The sequence below is a fragment of the Numida meleagris genome, chromosome 6 (genome assembly GCF_002078875.1).
Source record: "Numida meleagris isolate 19003 breed g44 Domestic line chromosome 6, NumMel1.0, whole genome shotgun sequence".
Lineage (NCBI taxonomy): Eukaryota > Metazoa > Chordata > Aves > Galliformes > Numididae > Numida > Numida meleagris.
The window spans coordinates 57642770-57661252 of record NC_034414.1 but is presented as its reverse complement, the minus strand read 5'-3'; the positions used below and the strand labels follow the sequence as shown (position 1 = coordinate 57661252).

The following is an 18483-nucleotide window of genomic DNA, read 5'->3' as shown; positions in this document are numbered from 1 at the left end:
GGGAACTCGGGGGCTCAGTGGCGTTCTTCCACAAAATAACGCCCCAGTTAAAAAAAAAAAATCACAAAATCATGGAATTGTATGCGTTGGAAGGGACCCTTAAAGGCCATGTGGTCCCACTCCCTGCAGTGCACAGGGGCACCCGCAGCTCCATCAGGTGCTCAGAGCCCACCCCTGAGCTTGGAGCCTGCAGGGACATCCACCGCTACTCCGGGCACCCAGTGCCTCGCCGCCCTTATTCTAGAAAGCTTCTCCCTTATATCCAGTCTAAATCTCCCCTTTTCTCGCCTGAAACCATTTCAAACTGAAGGAGAACCACAATACTTGTTTTTAAGACATGTTACCATAGCAAACGTAAGGTTATCAGCAGCTCTGAGAAGACACAGAGCCCCTCTCTTATCATCAAGCTTTTTCCACACTCTTTAAAAGAGCATTGATTTTACTGGTGAAATTATGCGGCTCACTCTTAATGAAAAAACAGTTTTCTTTCCTGAAGAAGGCTCATCTCAGATAAGCAGTCTCCAAACACCAATAAGAACAGGTTGTTGCTTTTCACTTACAGGGATTCTGGTAAATCAAGCCTTATCAGCTTTTACAGCCACAGCGCAAACAGAAGTTCAGCCCATTGCAGTGGAAAGTCTGCAGTGTTAGAAAACAAACAGAAAAGTAAGTCTCTGTTTAGAATAGATTTGAGTGTGGAAATCCACGGTTTGCTTGCGACAAAGCAGCTGATAAGACAGTTAAGACCAGTTTATCGTAAGGAAGCGTATGAAGTTTTCCAAGCTTTTTTTCCAGAGGAGCAAAGTGATAAAAGTACTTGTGAGAGACTGCAGACACATTGAAGTCGCAGCTTCACCAAGTCAGAAATAAACTGGTGGCAGAAAAACACGACCATTACCCTGTTCTGTATTAAACCATTGCCAACACTATTTTTTCTATGGAGGAGTACAGGCAGCTTTTAGCTTGGGTTACACTTAAATCATCAAATAGCAACCTCTAGCGGTTCATGGAGCTTCCTGACAGATCTGTCCCATCTTCAGCAGAAAACAAGGGGAGGAGACAAGGCCCAGCAGCACCAGAACTCTGTTTCAGGAAGAGAAAAAACACCTTTGCTTCTAGAGAATCATAGCAGGTACCTGAACAGTACAGGGATAATCTCTACACTCTTCCTAATCATGTTACCTGTCTGAGAGAGACACCTCTAACAAAGAAGGCCTTGAGCTGAGGAAGGTGCAAGAGCCCCACAGCTTCAGCTGCAAAATTACCAAATGCTTTCATGCATTGCTGTTATCTGAACTCCAGTTAAATAACTCAGGAAAGCCCTGAGCATCCATTCTTGTATTCTCCTCAAGCCCACTTTAAAGGCTATTCCTAATCAATCATCGTCTGATAAGGACTTTGATAATGCAAGCAGGTACCATTTTGTTAAAACCCATGGCATGACAAGTTAATCAGTTTGCTTAGCTAGACCCTCTCTGCATGTGTTCCAGTGCTGCCCTTGAATATCTGCTCTGCTAAGGGAGCACCAGCACCATTACACAACAGTTGATCCAACTTGAGTTATCAGAGGGAGTCAAGTGTCCTCTGCAGTCACTGTCTTCAAAACACTGAAATAAAGTCATGCTGGACTTCATAAGCCATATTATAGAAAAAAGTATTTTGAGTTTGACTGTGAATGAACATGAAAATACAGCATTGCAGGAGCTAGGTTCCAGTACTTCAAGCTGAGGATTTTGAGGGAGCTAATTTGAAGTGCAGTGTCAATTCACCTGTTCAGCTGGGAAAAAACACAAGGTTTCAACTACAAGGTAAGTGCAGTCTTATTATGCATACTATTAAAAGTACATTTGTTTGCTAAATTTCTCTCCTTGAGTTACAAGTGAATTACAGACAGCAGATGTGCAAGCAAAAAACATTTCATAAACTATAGGAAGGGATCAGCATTTATAGCATTCACAGTAATGTCATTTTCATTGTCCACATCTATACATTTGGGTCCAGGAACAGCCTTGGCTTCTGTTCCATGCCTAGCAAAATAAACCCATACGTTATTCCTGTCTACTTTACAGGCTGCATTACGATGCTTTCTTGAAACCTCTAAGAATGGGATAGATGTTCTCAAACGCCTCATAGATTTCAGAACGCTCTTTTGCTCCTGCAAAGACATTTGAGGAAAAAAAAAGGTAAGAATCGGAGTATTGAGAATAACTGAATGCACTTCAAACCTAATGATGAGATTACAAACCATGAAGAAACAAGAGTTTAAAAGCAAATTTAAACTAACATTTGCTAAAACTGAAGGAAGAATTTCCATCCTGTTACTTCTTCCACCTCACAAAGAACAACAACAAGCCTGCTTTGCTTTAAGACTGGACTAGTTTTGGTTAAGCTGTAGCTCTAAGTTTCTTCCTGAAAGTGTCATACATTGGCTTTGAAGTAAGGCAACTGCAAAGAATCATGGTTTTATCTGCTTAACCACAACAGCTCTGCCTCTTGATAAGTGGCAAGACAGAAACAAGAAATTGAGAGCGTTTAACCCCATAGTGGAAATTCATCCACAGTTTGAGAGCTCCGCTCCTCCAATTCCAAGATGTTTTATTCTTTACACTTGCGATTTTTAGGCCAGTCTTATCCATGTGACTGTTAGCAATTCTTGAATACTGAGTGCCCCGAGTGTCTCACAGCTTGGTTAGCTGAGCTCATTCATGATTCATAATTGTGAGAATCTCTGGTGAAGGCAGGTGCTTCTGTTTTGCCATTCACATACCTCAAAGCTCTGCTGTGAATCTAAATGCAATATTCAGTTCCTCTGGGTACCACAAACACCCATTTACTTTTCAGAAAAGCTGAGTAAAGGTATTCTCATGAACTTCAAAAAGAAAGTATTGAAAACATGCACTCCATTTCTTTTTTTGTCTTGGAATCCAAGGTACGCATATCTGCAGAGCACACTCGCAAGGCTTTTGCTCACGAGTTTGCCAAACTGTCTGGAACAGGCTCTTACTCCTCCACCCTTTCCTCTAATAATCCTAAGTACACGTTGTCAGTGAAGTGTTTTAAGAAGTTTGCTTCCTGTCCAATTCTAAATTGCTTATTGTGATACTCATATTTAAGCAACTGTGAGTAGCTACTGGCATGTCAGGCTCCTGGTGGGATTCAGTGCGCTGACACAGGGCATTATGCTTTGAATAAAGATACTCCAGTTTAATGACATGGAAATTTGAGACACCATACAAAGCAATATGAGGTTCGAGTGCAACAATACCAATATTGTTATCTGTAGAAAACAGAGATAAGCAGCAGTAGGCATGAAAAAGGCCACTAAGTAGCTTTACTGCAGCAAGATATTACTTTAGTATGCTCAATTTAAACACTTCCTCAGAAGATGTGGTAGCTCTCAGTTACAGATAATATGAGAGGAGACCACTTACCAGTCAGAACAACTTTTCCAGACACAAAGATAAGCAACACTATCCTTGGTTTGACCATCCTATAAATAAGGCCAGGAAACAGTTCAGGTTCATAGCTGTTTCAAAGCAAGCAGGTAAAATTAGTAAAACGCAAGTACCATTTCAGTGTTGTATGCTTGAAATGCTCTATAACTACACTAGCAGGAAACTAAACCCACAGATTGCAGCTAGCTACCCATAGAAAGACAGGTCAAAGTCTAGATATCTTGAACAGAAACGTGGTAGATCCCACTGGAGCTGGTAGGAGTGCCCCATGCTTACTTTTAAAGGCTTTTGAATCCCATTTTCCAGAGATTCAAGTAGCTTAAGAGTTGCCTCAATTAAACCTGAATTACTTAATCAAGTGGGTTTTTTTTCTCCCATTGACATAGTCTGCAGTGAAAAACAGTCCCCCACTAAGCTTTAGCATTGACTTGGCAATAATAGGAAGCGTAACATTCTTGTCATTAGCTGCTTGTAGAGCATCCTACAAGGAGAAGGCAGCAAACAGCACAGGGAGGGAAGTTCAGATGAGCCCATCACTGTTGCACTGCTGTAGGCTTTACTGCCAGCAACTACATCAGTGCTGTAATTAAGCAGAGGGCTATTTTGGCCTGAGCCCTGCTCAGAACAGGAGTTAGTGCAGAAAATGTGCCTTGCTACCTATACTGTAACACATTGCATCTACTGCCACTTCTTGCCCGCTGAACCAGTTTTGGTGAGCCAAAGATATGCTTGATATTCAGTACCCAGTTAATTATTACGTTAAACTGCCAGGTTTCAGAATTTGAGCCTCTTTACAGCTTACAAAGAACTCTCCAATCTCCATGGGGCTGTAATCCTCTCTCCCACATACCTGCTGAACTGCTGGTGGGTGAGAACCAGCCCTTCCAGCCGGATGGGGAACCTCACGTCACAGCTGCCCACCATGTTCTGGATCTTGAAGTCCAGGAACTTGGCAGGGAACCCCAGCTTCTGCACCACACGGGCATACTTCCTTGCTGCGAGCCGTGACTGCTCTTCGCTGGCGGAAGAGCAGAAGGGGGAAGCAGCTTTGAGGGCTTTCATCTGTTCTGGAGCTGGAATTCAGTTTAGAGCCACCACCATGCAACTCTGTGCTGCTGCTCAAAATAGTAAGCTCTTATCCCCAGAGCCACTTCAGTGAGCTAAAAAGAATAATGTGCCTTGGTGTTCATTTTCCTATGGTTTATATGAGCGCATTACATCACCGAGGATTTCCACTGTTTAAGTAATGCCTGGCAGCATTATCTCATCCCTTCAATTAGGGCTGATCCAGGAGGGAGACCACAGATATCAGTGCGGTCATCCAGCTAGGTGGGGGTTGGAGATTTCCTGAGCTATGAGTTAATGCATCATCTCACTGGCAGTTTAGGGTCTTACAAAAAAAAGAAAGAAATCAAAGCAGCTGCTGAACCTGAGGACAGGACCTTCACAGTACAGAAATCATTTTTGCTTTTCTCCAGTTCCTATTTTCTCTAGAGGGATGTGTGTTGACTAGTGAGCAGACACCAAAGAAACTCGACAGACACAAGTTACGTCTCAACTCACTTGAAAGTCAGTGAGAAATGCAAATAACCCCTTAACAACTCCTGGGCACTTTAGCAGCTTTTCTGCTAGTGTCTACTCAGCTCAATCTACATTCAGGTGCAGAAGCATGCAGTTCAGTAATGACAGAACTCCCGTCACAAAGAAAACTAGACATTTTCAAGACTAGCGCTTCGTTATTCTTGATAGCAAGCCCTCTGCTAGGTAATTTAAACAAGGCTGAGTTGAGGAAACGCAGGTGCAGCTGAAAGACCTTAGAGGAGACCAAAGAAAAAAGTACCTTTTGGCTCCTGTGCAGACCATTTTTCCTGAACTGAAGATAAGGGCCGTTGTTCGTGGTTCCCTGATCCTCATGATCACAGCCGCAAACCTCTAGAAATTCAAAGGAAAACCTCAGAGTCAAGCTGAAAGAGTCAAAGAGCCATAAAGGTTGGAAAAGACCACTAAGATCACCAAGTCCAACCCCAACCCACCCCACCGTGCCCGCAAAGCCGTGTCCCTCAGTGCCACATCTACCCTCTCTCTGTACCAGGTCTGTTCATTCTTTCAGGAATTACCACCACCACAAATCTCAGCACTGCATGCAGTTACTTTGCAAAAGTATTTATTTACCACCCTGAAATTCTTATACTTCCCCCCTCTCCTCCATGACTTGGGGGTTTAGGGTAACTAAACCTATATTTTATTGAGTCTGGAGTCACCTATGAAGCCCCAGCCCATTCCTACAGCGTAGCCCACTTGCTAGAGATACGCGATACCACTCTGACCCAAGTAACTGTCTTTTAGCAGAGTGTTTTTGGACAGATCTTTCTTTTTCCCCAGTGAGGGCTGTGGGTCAATGCAGTGCTGTTAGAGAGGTGATGAAGCTCAGGGTGCATCTGTGTGGTAGAGTCCAGGAGCATTGAGAGAAGGGAATAGGGATAAAGCTCAGCCCTCAGGATTTACCTTTGGGTTATACTCTGCATTTCTGGCATGCAGAGCTATGTTCTTCAGATCTAGTTTACAAGCCAAGTTTACAGTGGACACTATATTCCTGAGGAATGAGAAAGGATTTGTCATATTGCAGAACGAAGCCGTTACAGAGCAAAACTCCAACATTATTAGCTAATGTGAAGTCACAGCCCTCTTAAGAGTTGCCATCATTTAATTTACTGCCCGCCTCTTCCCCACTTTAGCACTAGGCTATTTTTTTTGCCAAACTTTAGCAATTCAATACCAAAATTAGTTTCTCAGAAGAGGAAATAGAACAAGATAGAAAATTATTAGTCCCAGGATACTACATTTAATTGTCTTCCAGTAACTAAATCACTGAAGTATTTTTACAGCTTTAAATTGCACCATTACTGAGTGCTTACAGACTTCCTAGAGCTCTCCTAAGGAAAGAGTACATTAGTCTCTACAGGTGTGAGTTACTCTATACTCTCTCTAGCCTTTAACAAAGCCAGAATCTCTTTTGCTTCTTTTTGTGTCACTTTCCTTTTCTCAGTTCTGACTTTCCACTCTCAGAAGAGCAGACTGACACCTTTAAGCCCTTGGAGTCCATTGTCATCCTTAACATCCTCCTTGCAGGGACAAGACCTTCAAGTGCTTTCTGGCTTTTTGTCCTGCAGACTGAAGTAACAAGCAATACACACAGTACAGTAAATCATTTTACCAAATGCCTCTCCCACAGGGAGACTTCATCTCCTCCCTCCCAGGAGAAAGTCCTCCCTTTAAAAAGCCAGAGGCATTCCAGGTGCTTACTCAACCAGCACATACATTTACCGAGCCCACTCCCCTGTTTCATTAAGCAGCATCATCCCATGCTATTTCCACATTGCATTGATTAGCATTGTATCCAGTTGCCTTCCAATGTTCTCTGTCCCTCAGCTCCACCTCTCAGTAATAACTGTGCCTCCCTAGTGCTTTAGATGGGCTTCTGTGAAATCAAACCTTGCTTTCTATGTAGCAAATGTGCAGTCAGAGCAATACCTTGCACATCAAGGAAAACACAACTAGCTTTCCCTAAGATTAGTCTTCAGTGAAGATGGTACTGCTCTTATTATACCACATATGCAACAGCAACTTACTGTAACTGAGGAACTATGCCAGAGCTCTCTGATGCAGGTGTCACTGGGGTCATAGGAGTCATTGGTGTCAGGGGAGGACACACACCAGGTTCTCCAGGGCTTGGCTGGATCACATCTGGGTATGACGAGCTGCTTTCCTCCATGAAGACTCCACCATCCTCATTTCTTGGTACCGATCCATCAAGGCCTCCTTGCATTTCATGACCATCTTCAGAAGGATTTTGTTCTTTGTTATCTTGGGTAATATCTGGGAGAAAGCTGAGGTCCACAGAGGAGAAGTCTGCAGGAAGCTCTTTGGGCTGGTTAAACTGGGAACCAAACGATACATCTCCAGCTACTTGAATTGGAAGGTCCACGTCATAGGGGCTCATAGGATTAAACACCTGGGGACTGGCTGAGAGGTCATCCTTGAGTTGAGAAAAAGCATCAATAAGGATCTTGTATTAAAATATGGTCTTCAACTGGGAGACTACATTAGGTTACATCTCTATTCAGTAAAGAGCTTTCAATCATTTTCCCCTCAAGTATTATAGCCAAGAAGAGCCTGAAGATATGAAAACATCATTTGCCTGGCTGTTAGCATATAAAACCCAAATAACTTCTCCCCATTACATCTTTCTGGTGGAGACACATTTTCCCACCACACCCCAAGGCAGTCTAGAGCACTCCAGTGGTGCCTCAAATTGAGAAACACCATTTACCTTCAGTGGTGATTGGAGGAACAGTGCTGGCACTTTGCCTTTGCCATACCTCACTTCTGCACATAGCTAACATCATTGCTTGTGAGTTTTTCCAAGGAGGACAGCTAGCATTTTCTGTCTGGCTTTTTGCTCTCACTATGTGTACTCCTGCTGCTACCAGGGGACAGCGTTGTGTTGGATTTGTGCAATAGAGGGCAGCAGTTCACAGGCTCGTGAGCAAATTAAGCATTCAGCTGCTGGAGGCTACCAGATTAATTCAAGCAAGACACAGCCAAAGCCAGCATCCTTCCCCCGGATCAAGAGATTAGGGCACGCCACGTATCTGCAGGCAAATGCTTGCATACTAATGCCTTCCTTTATCAGCATCATTTAAAAAAGGAATTAAAAGTATTTAAAAGGCATTGTGATATTGAGAAGGCAAGAGTTCGGGGAAGAATTTATTCCCTTGTTCATTAGGGCACAAGCTTGTAGTTGGGGGAAAGCTTCTTTCAAAAGGGTGACTTCACCTGCCACAGCAGGTGGCAGCTTGGGCTAGATGCCTGTACAGGGGGTTTTGTGTTCATTTAGGCAATTTTAGCACTGAGAGCCCAAAGGGCTTGAAAACTCAAGCACAAATCAGAACAGGAAAATCCATGCAAGGCAGAGGCTTTGGAATTGGCAGTGACTGCCCAAGCTCCACAAGGAAAGGGGTTTCCAGATCGATGTGTTCAGCCCTGAGCCAGTGCTGCCCTGTGCTCAGCAGCTCACTTAGCAATTCAGTCCTGTGCTCTGTGCCCAGTTACTTCACAGGATGCCTGCCTGGAGGAAACATTCACAGCTTGTGAAACTCTTACTGAGTGAGCAATCATCACAGAGGGCTCTTAGTGTAAATAGATACAAGGAGGTCTAGCTCTGAACTAGATTGAAAACCAGTCCTAGAACTGGCTTCTACACGCAGGGGCCCAGTTGAGATCATCAGGGAAGAGTGCTGCTGGAGGAAACCTCAGCCCCCGACCCTTTGCAGAACAGGAACTGAGAGCACTTAGAATTCACAAGGCTGATGCACATCATAAGGCATTCAAGTCAAATACAACTATTTTAGAGCAGTAAACAGTTACTTAGAAATAACAATGTATTATGGAATATGAATTTTAATATATTTTTCCCTAGGAACAAAGGAAGGAATGTCTCTGCAAGACCTCCAGCAGACCAAGAAGCAGCTCGACAGGAACTGACTACAAACTAAAACTCAGCTCTATAGGACTTGACTAGGAAGGTCATAATGCACGTAAGTCATGATGAACCATAATGCACAGAAGATGGGACAAATAAAAGCCTTGTCACTGCAAGCCTGCAGGACTATTCACACATAGCAAAGGGCACCAGAGGATATGAGAAATAATGGCCAAAAAACAGATGTAAAGCAAACAGTTCATGGCATAGCTTAAAGAAAAAGCTGATGGATGTGTGGTCAGTGGGACTGGAAGCATCAGGTAGAAAAGATATCATCCAAAAGAATGAAAGTAAAGTGCTTCAAGTAGATAGAAGAAGAAAGCTAATCTTGCATGCAACTATTCAAAAGCTCTTATAGGGTTAAATGCTGGGGAAGATGGTCTTTGTGTTAGACTGATGTTCCGAGGCTGTGAAAGGGGCACAAGACCATGTTAGCCTTGGGCTGGCTGCCAAGGGTTATTGCTATAAACTCCAGGTTAATTAACTTCACTGAAGCCCCCATCAGCTGCATAGTTTTGGACATTTCCCAGTGGCTCCAGAAAGGAGACTGCACACTGATCTTGTGCGAGATCATCACATTTGAGGCACTTGGAGGAGAAATAGCCATTTGACTTCCGCTGCAGTAGTTTGTGCAGCCCAGGTATGTGTAAATCAAATGCAGCTGCTTTTAGCATCAGGCCTGACTTCTTTATTTAAATAGTATCCTAGACACCTACTACTATCAAATATCTCAACAGGTCTGAAATAGGGAATTCTGTTTCACCTGGAAAACCCAAGTTATACCTCCCTATGTTATACACCCTATGGGGCCATGTTCAGAGGGCATTCCTGACTGCCACCAGGAGGTCTCTGAATTTAAAGCAGCGTGGGTAAAACTTAGTTTCTAACCTGAAAAATGGGTTAGAAACAGTAAAAAGGAGAAGAACACGCAACTGCGGGAGCTATGGACGCACAGCTGAGCTAGGAGTGCAGCACTCTCTCCTGTTCTTGCTGCAGCTACTGCAGCAGCCCCTCCACTAGGAAGCCACCTGGAGCCAGGAGGGCCATTTTAATGCAAGGAGGAAAGATTTTTGCACACATTTACCAGCCAGCATGAGGAGGTTGAGCCTCCTTGCACACAGGCTGGTCCATACCAAGGGTGTAAGTGCAGCAGCATTTATCATGCAGCAGATGAGAGGAACTGCCTGCAAAAAGAGCATGGGCTCCTCTGTGCCCCCAATAGCTTGTGACTGTAGGAACCCTCTGCATCCACCGTATAAATACATCATGTAGAAAGTAAAAAGCATGAAAAAAACTCAGGAAAAAGAGAAAACCGCTTGAGAATAGTAGGGAAAACAGGGGTTGTTACTCTACAATTTGAATACATGCAGTAGAGCATTTATAACAGAGCGTTGGTGGTATAGTGGTGAGCATAGCTGCCTTCCAAGCAGTTGACCCGGGTTCGATTCCCGGCCAACGCAACTCCGCTTTTTTCTTTCCTCCCCCCCAGGTACCTGTCTGCCGCAGTGCTCCAAGTACTGCTCCAGGGGCGAGACGTCCTCCATGCGTGCAAAACCTGCTGCCGTCCAGCGCTCGCAGCTTTATAGTGGGATAGCCCCAGAGCAGGTGCAGTTCATTGAGGTACAGCTGGCGTGGAACAACAGGGGTGAGGGGTGTGATTTCCATTGCTGTTTTTGCTCTTTGCAAGCAACCTGGTCGGTTACCTTCACCCTAGGGACGTGCTGGAGGAATTGGGGTTCTGCCTGGTGCTCCCCATCAGGATACAGGCACGGCCTGAGCCCCTCTGCAGGGCTGTGGATGAGCAGGGAGTCAGAGCTGAGAAGGCAGAGTGTGCAAAGATAAAGCCTCACCTTTTGCTGCAGCTTTTTAGTGAGCAAGTGCAGCAGGCCCTTAGCTTCTCCCACCTGCTTCATCAAGTGCAATAGGGCACAGCTGGTCCTGCAGCACCTCCCTGCCATGGCAGCCTCAGCCCCTGCAGAACAGCTTCAGGTGGTGCTGTCAGGCCCTTCTCACTGCCCTAAGGCTGTGAAGGATGAGGTTTGCATCTTATGGCTGCAGAGCAGTGTATGTGGCTGATGAGCATCCTCTCCTCCTCGGTGCAGCCTGCTGGGCTGGTTCTATGGCATTTTCAGGACTTGCCTTTCCCCTGTGGTTTGCAGATGTTAAATTCCTCTCATCCCAATGATTCTGTGATTCTATGAAGTTCAGCCTTGAGTGGGTTGATGTGTGTTACACAGGGGATAGAGCAGGGAGGGGACTCTGAGGTTGCACTTCAGTTACAGGGGATGGTAGAGCTGGCTTGGACCAGTTTGTGATGGCTAAAACTGCAGTGTCCCCCTTAGGGCTGCCTGGTGGTTGCAGATTGCACTGCAGGACTGTTGCCCAACCCCAGCCAATGAATGCTATTGCTGTGCTCAGACTGGGAAATGGGAGCATTGTGGTGGCTGTGGTGTTCCTCTGGTGGCATTACAGCTGTGCTACTAATGCTCTCATCAGTCTAATGCTGTGATGCATGGCTAACAGCAGCAGCACATAAGCAGAAGCCCTTGGAGATGAGAGGGGTTCATCTTTTGAGAGCAATTCAGTATCATTCTTTGTATAGTTATAGAATATCTCAAGTTGGAAGGGGCTGTCCATAAGGAACATGGAGTCCAACTCCTGGCTCCACACAGCTCCACCCAAAATCAGCCCAATTCCTCCTTGGATAAATAGCTGGAGAAGACAACTCTGCAGAGCTGCTACCAACTGCCCTGTAGTTGTCACTTAAATGTTTCTGTTGCGCACATTCTTGCATTATCTGAGTGCAACAACTTATTATGGGGTGGTACTATTCACAGAAGACTTCCAAAAAGCTGGAGCAAGTCAGTAAGAAGGTTCTACCTGTTCTGTTCATTAGTGCTGTCATCAGTCACCTATTCTAGCACCCCATAAATGCCTTGCTGCTTGCTCTGAAGGTAGTTAACATGGTTGGGCTTTATCTTAGCTTTTTCAGGAACCACTTTGGGAATGAAGAGCCCATGGCTGGCAGCATTCTGTTTTCTGCTCACCTGGGCTTCCTGCTAAGCTTTCGTAGCCGTAAATTGTCTCTGAAGAGCAGAGTGTCTCAGGTGCAGCTTGTATCTGCTGGTGCCCTCATTGCCTCCAGCATCAAAGCTGTGCTTCTGGGGGAGATAAAAGAGCAGCTGAGAGCAGGAGCATCTTCCACAAAAAGCCATTTATTAAGTGTAAGTTATCTCCTACTGCAACATCTTCCAATTGCCCCACTGCTCTCCACGTTGGTACCAGCAGCAGGACCAGGCTTGTTGTGAAGGGGAGAGTAGACGTTAGATTTATTTCAGGGAAGGAGAGAAAGCACCATGAGTAATGGTGAGTAATTTGGCATTTAAATGTGAGTAATTAAAGTGTGTCATCATTGGGCTGTGACAGTATAAAGAGGAACAGAATCAGATCCACTGGATTTGACATTTAGTGGCTTGCTCTTTGTCAGTCGGGAGTGACCCTCTTACAGGAGTGCAGTCACAAGGCCTGGAAGCTGGGGCGGAGCCTGGTTTAATTTTATGGGATTTCACTGGATGATGGGAAGAACAGCTGTAAATGCATCACCCGGTGCTGTCTGTCCATCCCTGCCTCAAGGAGTGCAGCCCAGTGGTGAGGCCACTGCCTTGTCCCAGGCAGCCTGGGGTTCTCCTCTTCATGGAATCATGGAATTGAGTTGGAAGGGACCCTTCAAGGCCATCTGGTCCAACTCCCTTGCAATGAACAGGGACACCTACAGCTCCATCAGGTGCTCAGAGGCCAATCCTGCCTGATCTTGAATGTCTCCACAGACGAGGCATCCACCACCTCTCTAGGCAACCTGTGCCAGTGCCTCACTACCCTTATCATAAAAAAAACTTCTTACTTATATCCCTTATTCCCTGCCAATGCCAGCGACAGGGGATTGGGTTCTCTGCAAGCACAGGTTTGCTTTCAGCATTTCTGCAGATCTTCCATATCCCCTGGGAGGGACTGACATGAGGCCAGCACTGGGTATGCGTTGACTTCTGGGCCCAGGGAAGAAAGCCCCTTCTGCCAAAGGGAAGAGGGTAGAACTGGCTGGAAAAGAGCCATTCTTCTGCCTTCTGCTGAACATTGTCTGCAATGAAGGCACTGTCTGCTCCCATGTCGGATAGCTGCTGAGAACCGAACCCAGAAAGGATTGCCAAACCCTCCACTGAATGCCAGAGGAAGCAACATCAGAAGAAGCCATCTGTCTCAGCTGAGGGACTGAATGGTGACTTTAAAACCATACAGTTAACTTCACGTAATTGTCCTATTTGCCTAAAGCAAGTGATTAAACGAGGGTGTTCTGTATGTTGTTTGCATAGAAATCCACTTCTCCCTGCCCAGCCATGCTCTGAAGGATTCACGCTTGGGCAGAGTGGAGGAAGAGAGCACTTTGCTCTATTTTTGTTTTTTATTCTATGCTGCCTTGAAAACAGCTAGAAAAGGCAAATAGGAGCTTTAAACGTTGGCTGGCACCTTAATTGCTACCTAGCAATTAATGGCTACAGGCTTTCTTGGGCTGCTCGCACATGGATATATCAGACACCTGGTTGCAGAAGAGCTTTTTGTTAAGTCATCTCCCTAAATGTTGTGCCAAATGCTCTGTCTAGATTGAATTGCATTTAAATGAGGTGAGCGTGCAATGGATCATCTGACTGCTGATGCTTCCCTCCAAGTTTTGTGACAAATGCCTCTAATGCAAGCACCATGTTTCATACCCTGAACTTACTGCTTCAATTAAATACTGATCCTTTAAGCCCTATCTGGAGAAACAATATAGTAACAGCAGTCATGGCATGTTTGCACAGAAAAGCAGAGGTGTGCATGTAGCAGGTGCTAACAGAACTCTATGAATTTAGTTTGCAAGGGTCACAGCAGCACTGAGGACTTGAACAGTGGGGCTGGGATCTGTGGGATTTTTGGTGCAAGCTCTAGCAGCAATTAGAGCACAACCCATAATGCCTTCACTGTATGCGAACACCAAGAAGAGTGCTGATGGGTTGCTGAAATCCCTGTGAAACAGAGTGCTGTGTGGCTGCTCAGCCAGATGCAGTGGTTGACATGGAAAGAGTCCTCGGGGCGTGCAGCTCAGTGATTAGACAGTCCTCGTTACCACTTCCTCCAATTAGCAGCAAGCAAATCAGCATGCTTGAGTCAACAAGGACCTCGGGAGGAACCAGACTTCCCCAAACCACTGCCAGATGTCAGCCGACGCTCCGACCCTGCTGCCTTGACCTTTTTGGGCCTCAGCGCACATAATTAGCTGTTAACACAGACGTGTTTCTGTTGCTCTGCCCCTTCTGCTGCAGCCTGCCCAGAAACATCGTTAGCACAGCTGTAACGAAGCCGTACACACGTGGCTCTGCAGTGCTGCAGAGCATTGCGTCTCCATCCCAGTTCCACCCAAACAGGAACCCAGCTGGAATCATGCGGGGTGCAGCCTCACTCCCATTTGGGTCCTCCTCTCTCCCTCTTGCTATCTTTGAATCACAGAATCATTTGAGTTGGAAGGGACCTTTAAGGACCATCTGGTCCAACTCCCCTGCCACAGTCAAGAGTCTGTCCCCTTTCTCACAGCCCCCCTTTAGTTACCCAAAGGCTGCTCTCAGGTCACCCTGCAGCCTTGTCTTCTCCATGCTGCACAGCCCCATCTCTCTCAGCCTGCCCTCATAGGGAGGTGTTCCATCCCTGGGACCATTTTTGTGGCCCTCCTCCTTTTTTCCTCAGTCCTCTTATCTGTGGTTTGTCAGAAATAATTAAATGCTTTAATTGCTTTGGCCTCCCTTCAGTGGGCATTTGCCCAAGCCAGTAACACAAGGGCAGCTCTGCTGAGATCTATTTGTTTTCAGAACATTTGACAGGGCTCAGGTAGAGCTGAGGTATGCTCAGCAATGTTTCTGGGAATAATAGGAACCTGGATGGGCATGTGTTGGGGATGGTCTGAAGCTGGATGCTGTATTACCCCAAATCACATCAGATCCATTGGGTTTTGTGTATCAGCATTAAGATGTGCTCACATTTATCCCCAGCTATGTTTACAGTCCTTTTTCTTCCAGCACGTGTGATGCTGCTGTCCCAAATAAATGGAGTGGGACAGCTCTTGTGCATCCGCGTCCCTTTGCTTTTGCTGCATTTCAGGTGAGTTAATAGTTCCGTGCTTAGGAAGGGCAGAACTTTTGTGTTGCTAACATGGGATTTACTATTATTATTATTATATATTTATTTATAAATATAAATATTTTATATTAATATAAACATTTTATAAATATAAATATTCAGCCAGCGACTGAAGCGAGGTACAGGGGGGTTTTTGAATCCGTTCCTTTACGCGGGGGCCCCCGAGCTAACGGAGCGGCCCGGCAGCTCTCGCGAGAGCGACTGACGTGGCGTGGGCGTTGCCAGGGCAACGGAGGGAGATTTAAACGGGTGAAAACCCGGAAGTAGCCCTTGATCGCCGAGGTTAGCTGTTTGGGCGCTGTCCCAGCCAGAACCGCAGCGACTGAAGCGAGGTACAGGGGGGTTTTTGGATCGATTCCTTTACGCGGGGACCCCCGAGCTGATGGAGCGGCCCGGCAGCTCTCGCGAGAGCGGCTGACGTGGTGTGGGCGTTGCCAGGGCAACGGCCCTGCATCCACACCCCTTGCCTCCCCACCTGGGGCGAAGCGGGGGAGTTCGAGTGCACGTACCACAAAGGCCGTTCAAACGCGCTGAAAACAGTAAGCCACTCGTTCACGTGACTACACAGTGAGCAGGCCTGTTGTATCACTGTATTGGGAGTGGTAAGTGCAGGGGCACCTGTTAACGGGCTGGTAATGGGGTCAGGGCGGAGACAGCGCTATCGGCAACAGGGAGGACCAGACCAGTTGCACCTCGTTAAGGTTGCCCTAGACCGTGCTAGGGTCGGCTGGTTTGCCATGGCTGCCCTCGGCGGAAGGCTATTTCCAGGAAAAATGCGGGGACCCAGACTGAGGTCCCATGCACAGATAAAAGGATGGCCGCTGCCAAGAAAAATGAGGAGACCCAGATGGAGGTCCCACAGCAACATGTTAGTACTCAGGGTTTTGGCTGCGGTGAGTGCTTGAGCTTGGCCCTTGCAGTGCAGGGCGATGGAGAAAGCATGTGTGTCAGATGCGACCAGCTAAATGATTTACTTAGCCTGGTGGCTGATCTGAAGGAAGAAGTGGAGAGGCTGAGGAGTATCAGGGAGTGTGAGCAGGAGATTGCTCGGTGGTGCCAGTCCCTACCGTCCCTGAGATCCAGGCAGCCAGCTGCAGCCCTGCACAAAGCATGTCACCCCATACCACCTTGCAAACAGGTAATGGGGGGGGAACCAGCAGGCAGACAGTGTTCCTGCTGCAGTGATCCCCCTGTCCTCTCCCCCACCTAACAACGGTGATGAACTGGGGGGCAGGGGGCAATGGCAAAAGGTCCCTGCTCAGCGGTGCAGGCACACCCGCCCGGTGATTTCCCTCCCTTCTCAGCTGCCCCTGCAGAACAGGTACAGTGCTCTGCGGAAACAGCTGGACAGTGGTGGAGATGATGGTTCTCCCCACTTGGAGGTGTCTCCAAAGCCCAGTAGGACTACCCCTAACATTAAGACATCCTCAGCAAAGAACAAAAGACGGGTCGTTGTTGGTGACTCGGTGCTGAAGGGAGTGGAAGGCCCAATATGTAGAGCTGACCCTCTACACAGGAAAGTCTGCTGCCTCCTGGGAGCCCGGGTTGAAGATGTAAGGAAGAAACTTCCGTCCCTAGTATGGCCCTCGGATTATTATCCTCTGTTGTTGTTTCAGGTAGGCAGTGATGAAATAGAAAGAACTTCCCTAAGAACCATGAAAAAGGACTTCAGAGCCTTAGGGTGTCTGGTCAAGGGTTCGGGAGCACAAGTTGTGTTCTCCTCTATCCCTCCAATTATAGGGAATAATGAGGGACTAAACATGATGGGTCAACAGATTAATATCTGGCTCCAAGCCTCGTGTGCCCGGCAGATGTTTGGGTTTTTCGACCTCGGCTTGATTTACATGAGCCCAGGCCTGCTGGCATCCGATAGGAGTAGCTTATCCCACTGGTAGAAAGGGGTTTTATGATGGGAATTGGGAAGGTTCATTGCAAGGGCTTTAAACTAGGTATGAAGGGGGGTGGGGGTGAAACCAGGGTCACTAGTAAGGACCCTGTATGTAATGAGCCAGTGCTTCTGGGAGGGGCTTGTGCTAGTAAGATCCCACAGTCTTGTGGGGGGAATGAGAAGGATGACACACCCTTTTGTAGGAAGAACACAAGGGATGATGTGAGGTTGGTGGCTACGATAACACGTGAGCATGGACAAGAGGGTATTAGGGCTTTAGGGAGCAGTGGGGGAGAACTTCAGATTTCTTCTGGAAGTTCGAGGGAGGGCCCCTCTAGAAAGGTAGTGTGCCGGAAAGCCCAGCTGAAGTGCCTTTACGCTAATGCACGCAGCATGGGAAATAAGCAGGAGGAACTGGAAACCGTGATGTGCTTGAAAATTATGATCTGGTTGCTATCATGGAAATGTGGTGGGACGAATCCCACGATTGGAACACTCTGATTGAGGGCTATAGGCTCTTCAGAAGGGATAGACAGGGCAGGAAGGGAGGGGGAGTTGCCCTCTACGTTAGGAAGCGGATAGCTTGTGAAGAGCTGTGTCTGAGTAACAGCCACGACCAGGTTGAGAGCTTACGGGTTAAAGTCAGGGATCGGTCCAGTAAAGGAGATCTGGTGGTTGGGGTCTGTTACAGGCCACCTGATCAGGGGGAGCCTGTGGACGAGGCCTTCTTGCTCCAGCTGCAGGAGGTGTCGAGTTCGCGGGCTCTTGTCCTGATGGGGGATTTCAACCACCCAGATATCTGCTGGGATAGCGGCAAGGCGGGCGGCAGACAGTCCAGCAGATTCCTGGAGTCTGTTGAGGATAACTTCCTTGTCCAGGTATTAGATGGACCGACCCGAGGTGAAGCCTTACTGGACCTGGTGCTCACCAACGTGGAGGAGAGCATTAGATGGGTTAAGATTCAAGGCAGCCTGGGCTGTAGTGATCATGCCCTGGTGGAGTTTGTGATCTGGAGGAATGCAGGCCTGGCAAAGAGTAAAATCAGGACCCTGAACTTCAGGAGAGCGAAATTCCGGCTGCTCAAGGAACTGCTGGGTGGGATCCCCTGGGAAACTGTCCTTAAGGACGTAGGAACAGAGCAGAGCTGGCAGCTCTTTAAGGACACCCTCCTGAGAGCGCAAGAGCTCTCCATTCCCCAGCAAAAGAAATCGAGCAGGCGGGCAACCGGCATGGCTGAGCAAGGACCTGCAGCTTAAACTGAGGGAAAAGAGAGATGTATATGTGAAGTGGAAGCAGGGTTGTGTAGCCTGGGAGGAATATAGGGCTGTTGTCCGCATGTGTAGAGATAGGATCAGGAAAGCCAAGGCACAGGTAGA

At 47.0% G+C, this 18483-nt stretch overlaps 2 protein-coding genes and 1 non-coding gene across 4 annotated transcripts in view; 2 read left to right on the top strand and 1 right to left on the bottom strand.

Annotated features, from left to right (window-relative positions):
• TBPL2 (TATA-box binding protein like 2) lies at window positions 3-12741 on the bottom strand. 2 transcript variants are annotated; one of them, XM_021403505.1, is made up of 8 exons: window positions 10701-12741; window positions 10491-10623; window positions 7085-7491; window positions 5961-6048; window positions 5296-5387; window positions 4306-4473; window positions 3432-3490; window positions 3-2155 (listed from the first exon to the last, which is right to left on the bottom strand). In XM_021403505.1, the coding sequence occupies exons 2-8, from the start codon at window positions 10539-10541 to the stop codon at window positions 2076-2078; spliced, it is 945 nt and encodes a 314-aa protein (XP_021259180.1). In that variant the 5' UTR covers window positions 10542-10623; window positions 10701-12741; the 3' UTR covers window positions 3-2075. The 2 variants fall into 2 exon arrangements, with proteins under 2 accessions (XP_021259180.1, XP_021259179.1); XM_021403504.1 differs by having other exon boundaries at window positions 5-2155; window positions 3432-3526; window positions 10701-12740.
• On the top strand, window positions 10386-10457 carry TRNAG-UCC. The gene has a single exon. It is a non-coding gene; the product is annotated as a tRNA-Gly (tRNA).
• Window positions 15529-18483, top strand: part of KTN1 (kinectin 1) — an 82863-nt gene continuing 79908 nt past the window's right edge. The window contains exon 1 of the mRNA XM_021401271.1: window positions 15529-15551. The gene's annotated coding sequence lies outside the window, so the exon portion shown is untranslated. The remainder of the gene's footprint in view (window positions 15552-18483) is intronic.

What these genes read in the sequence shown, in the direction of transcription:
- TBPL2 (XM_021403504.1), bottom strand. Translation starts at nt 10,541, where the DNA reads ATGGAGGACGTCTCGCCCCTGGAGCAGTACTTGGAGCACTGCGGCAGA. An exon ending in TGGAGCACTGCGGCAGACAG is followed by an intron (nt 7,492 to 10,490) that starts GTACCTGGGGGG and finishes TCTCAACTCAAG; the next exon opens with GATGACCTCTCAGCCAGTCC. An exon ending in GGCATAGTTCCTCAGTTACA is followed by an intron (nt 6,049 to 7,084) that starts GTAAGTTGCTGT and finishes CTCATTCCTCAG; the next exon opens with GAATATAGTGTCCACTGTAA.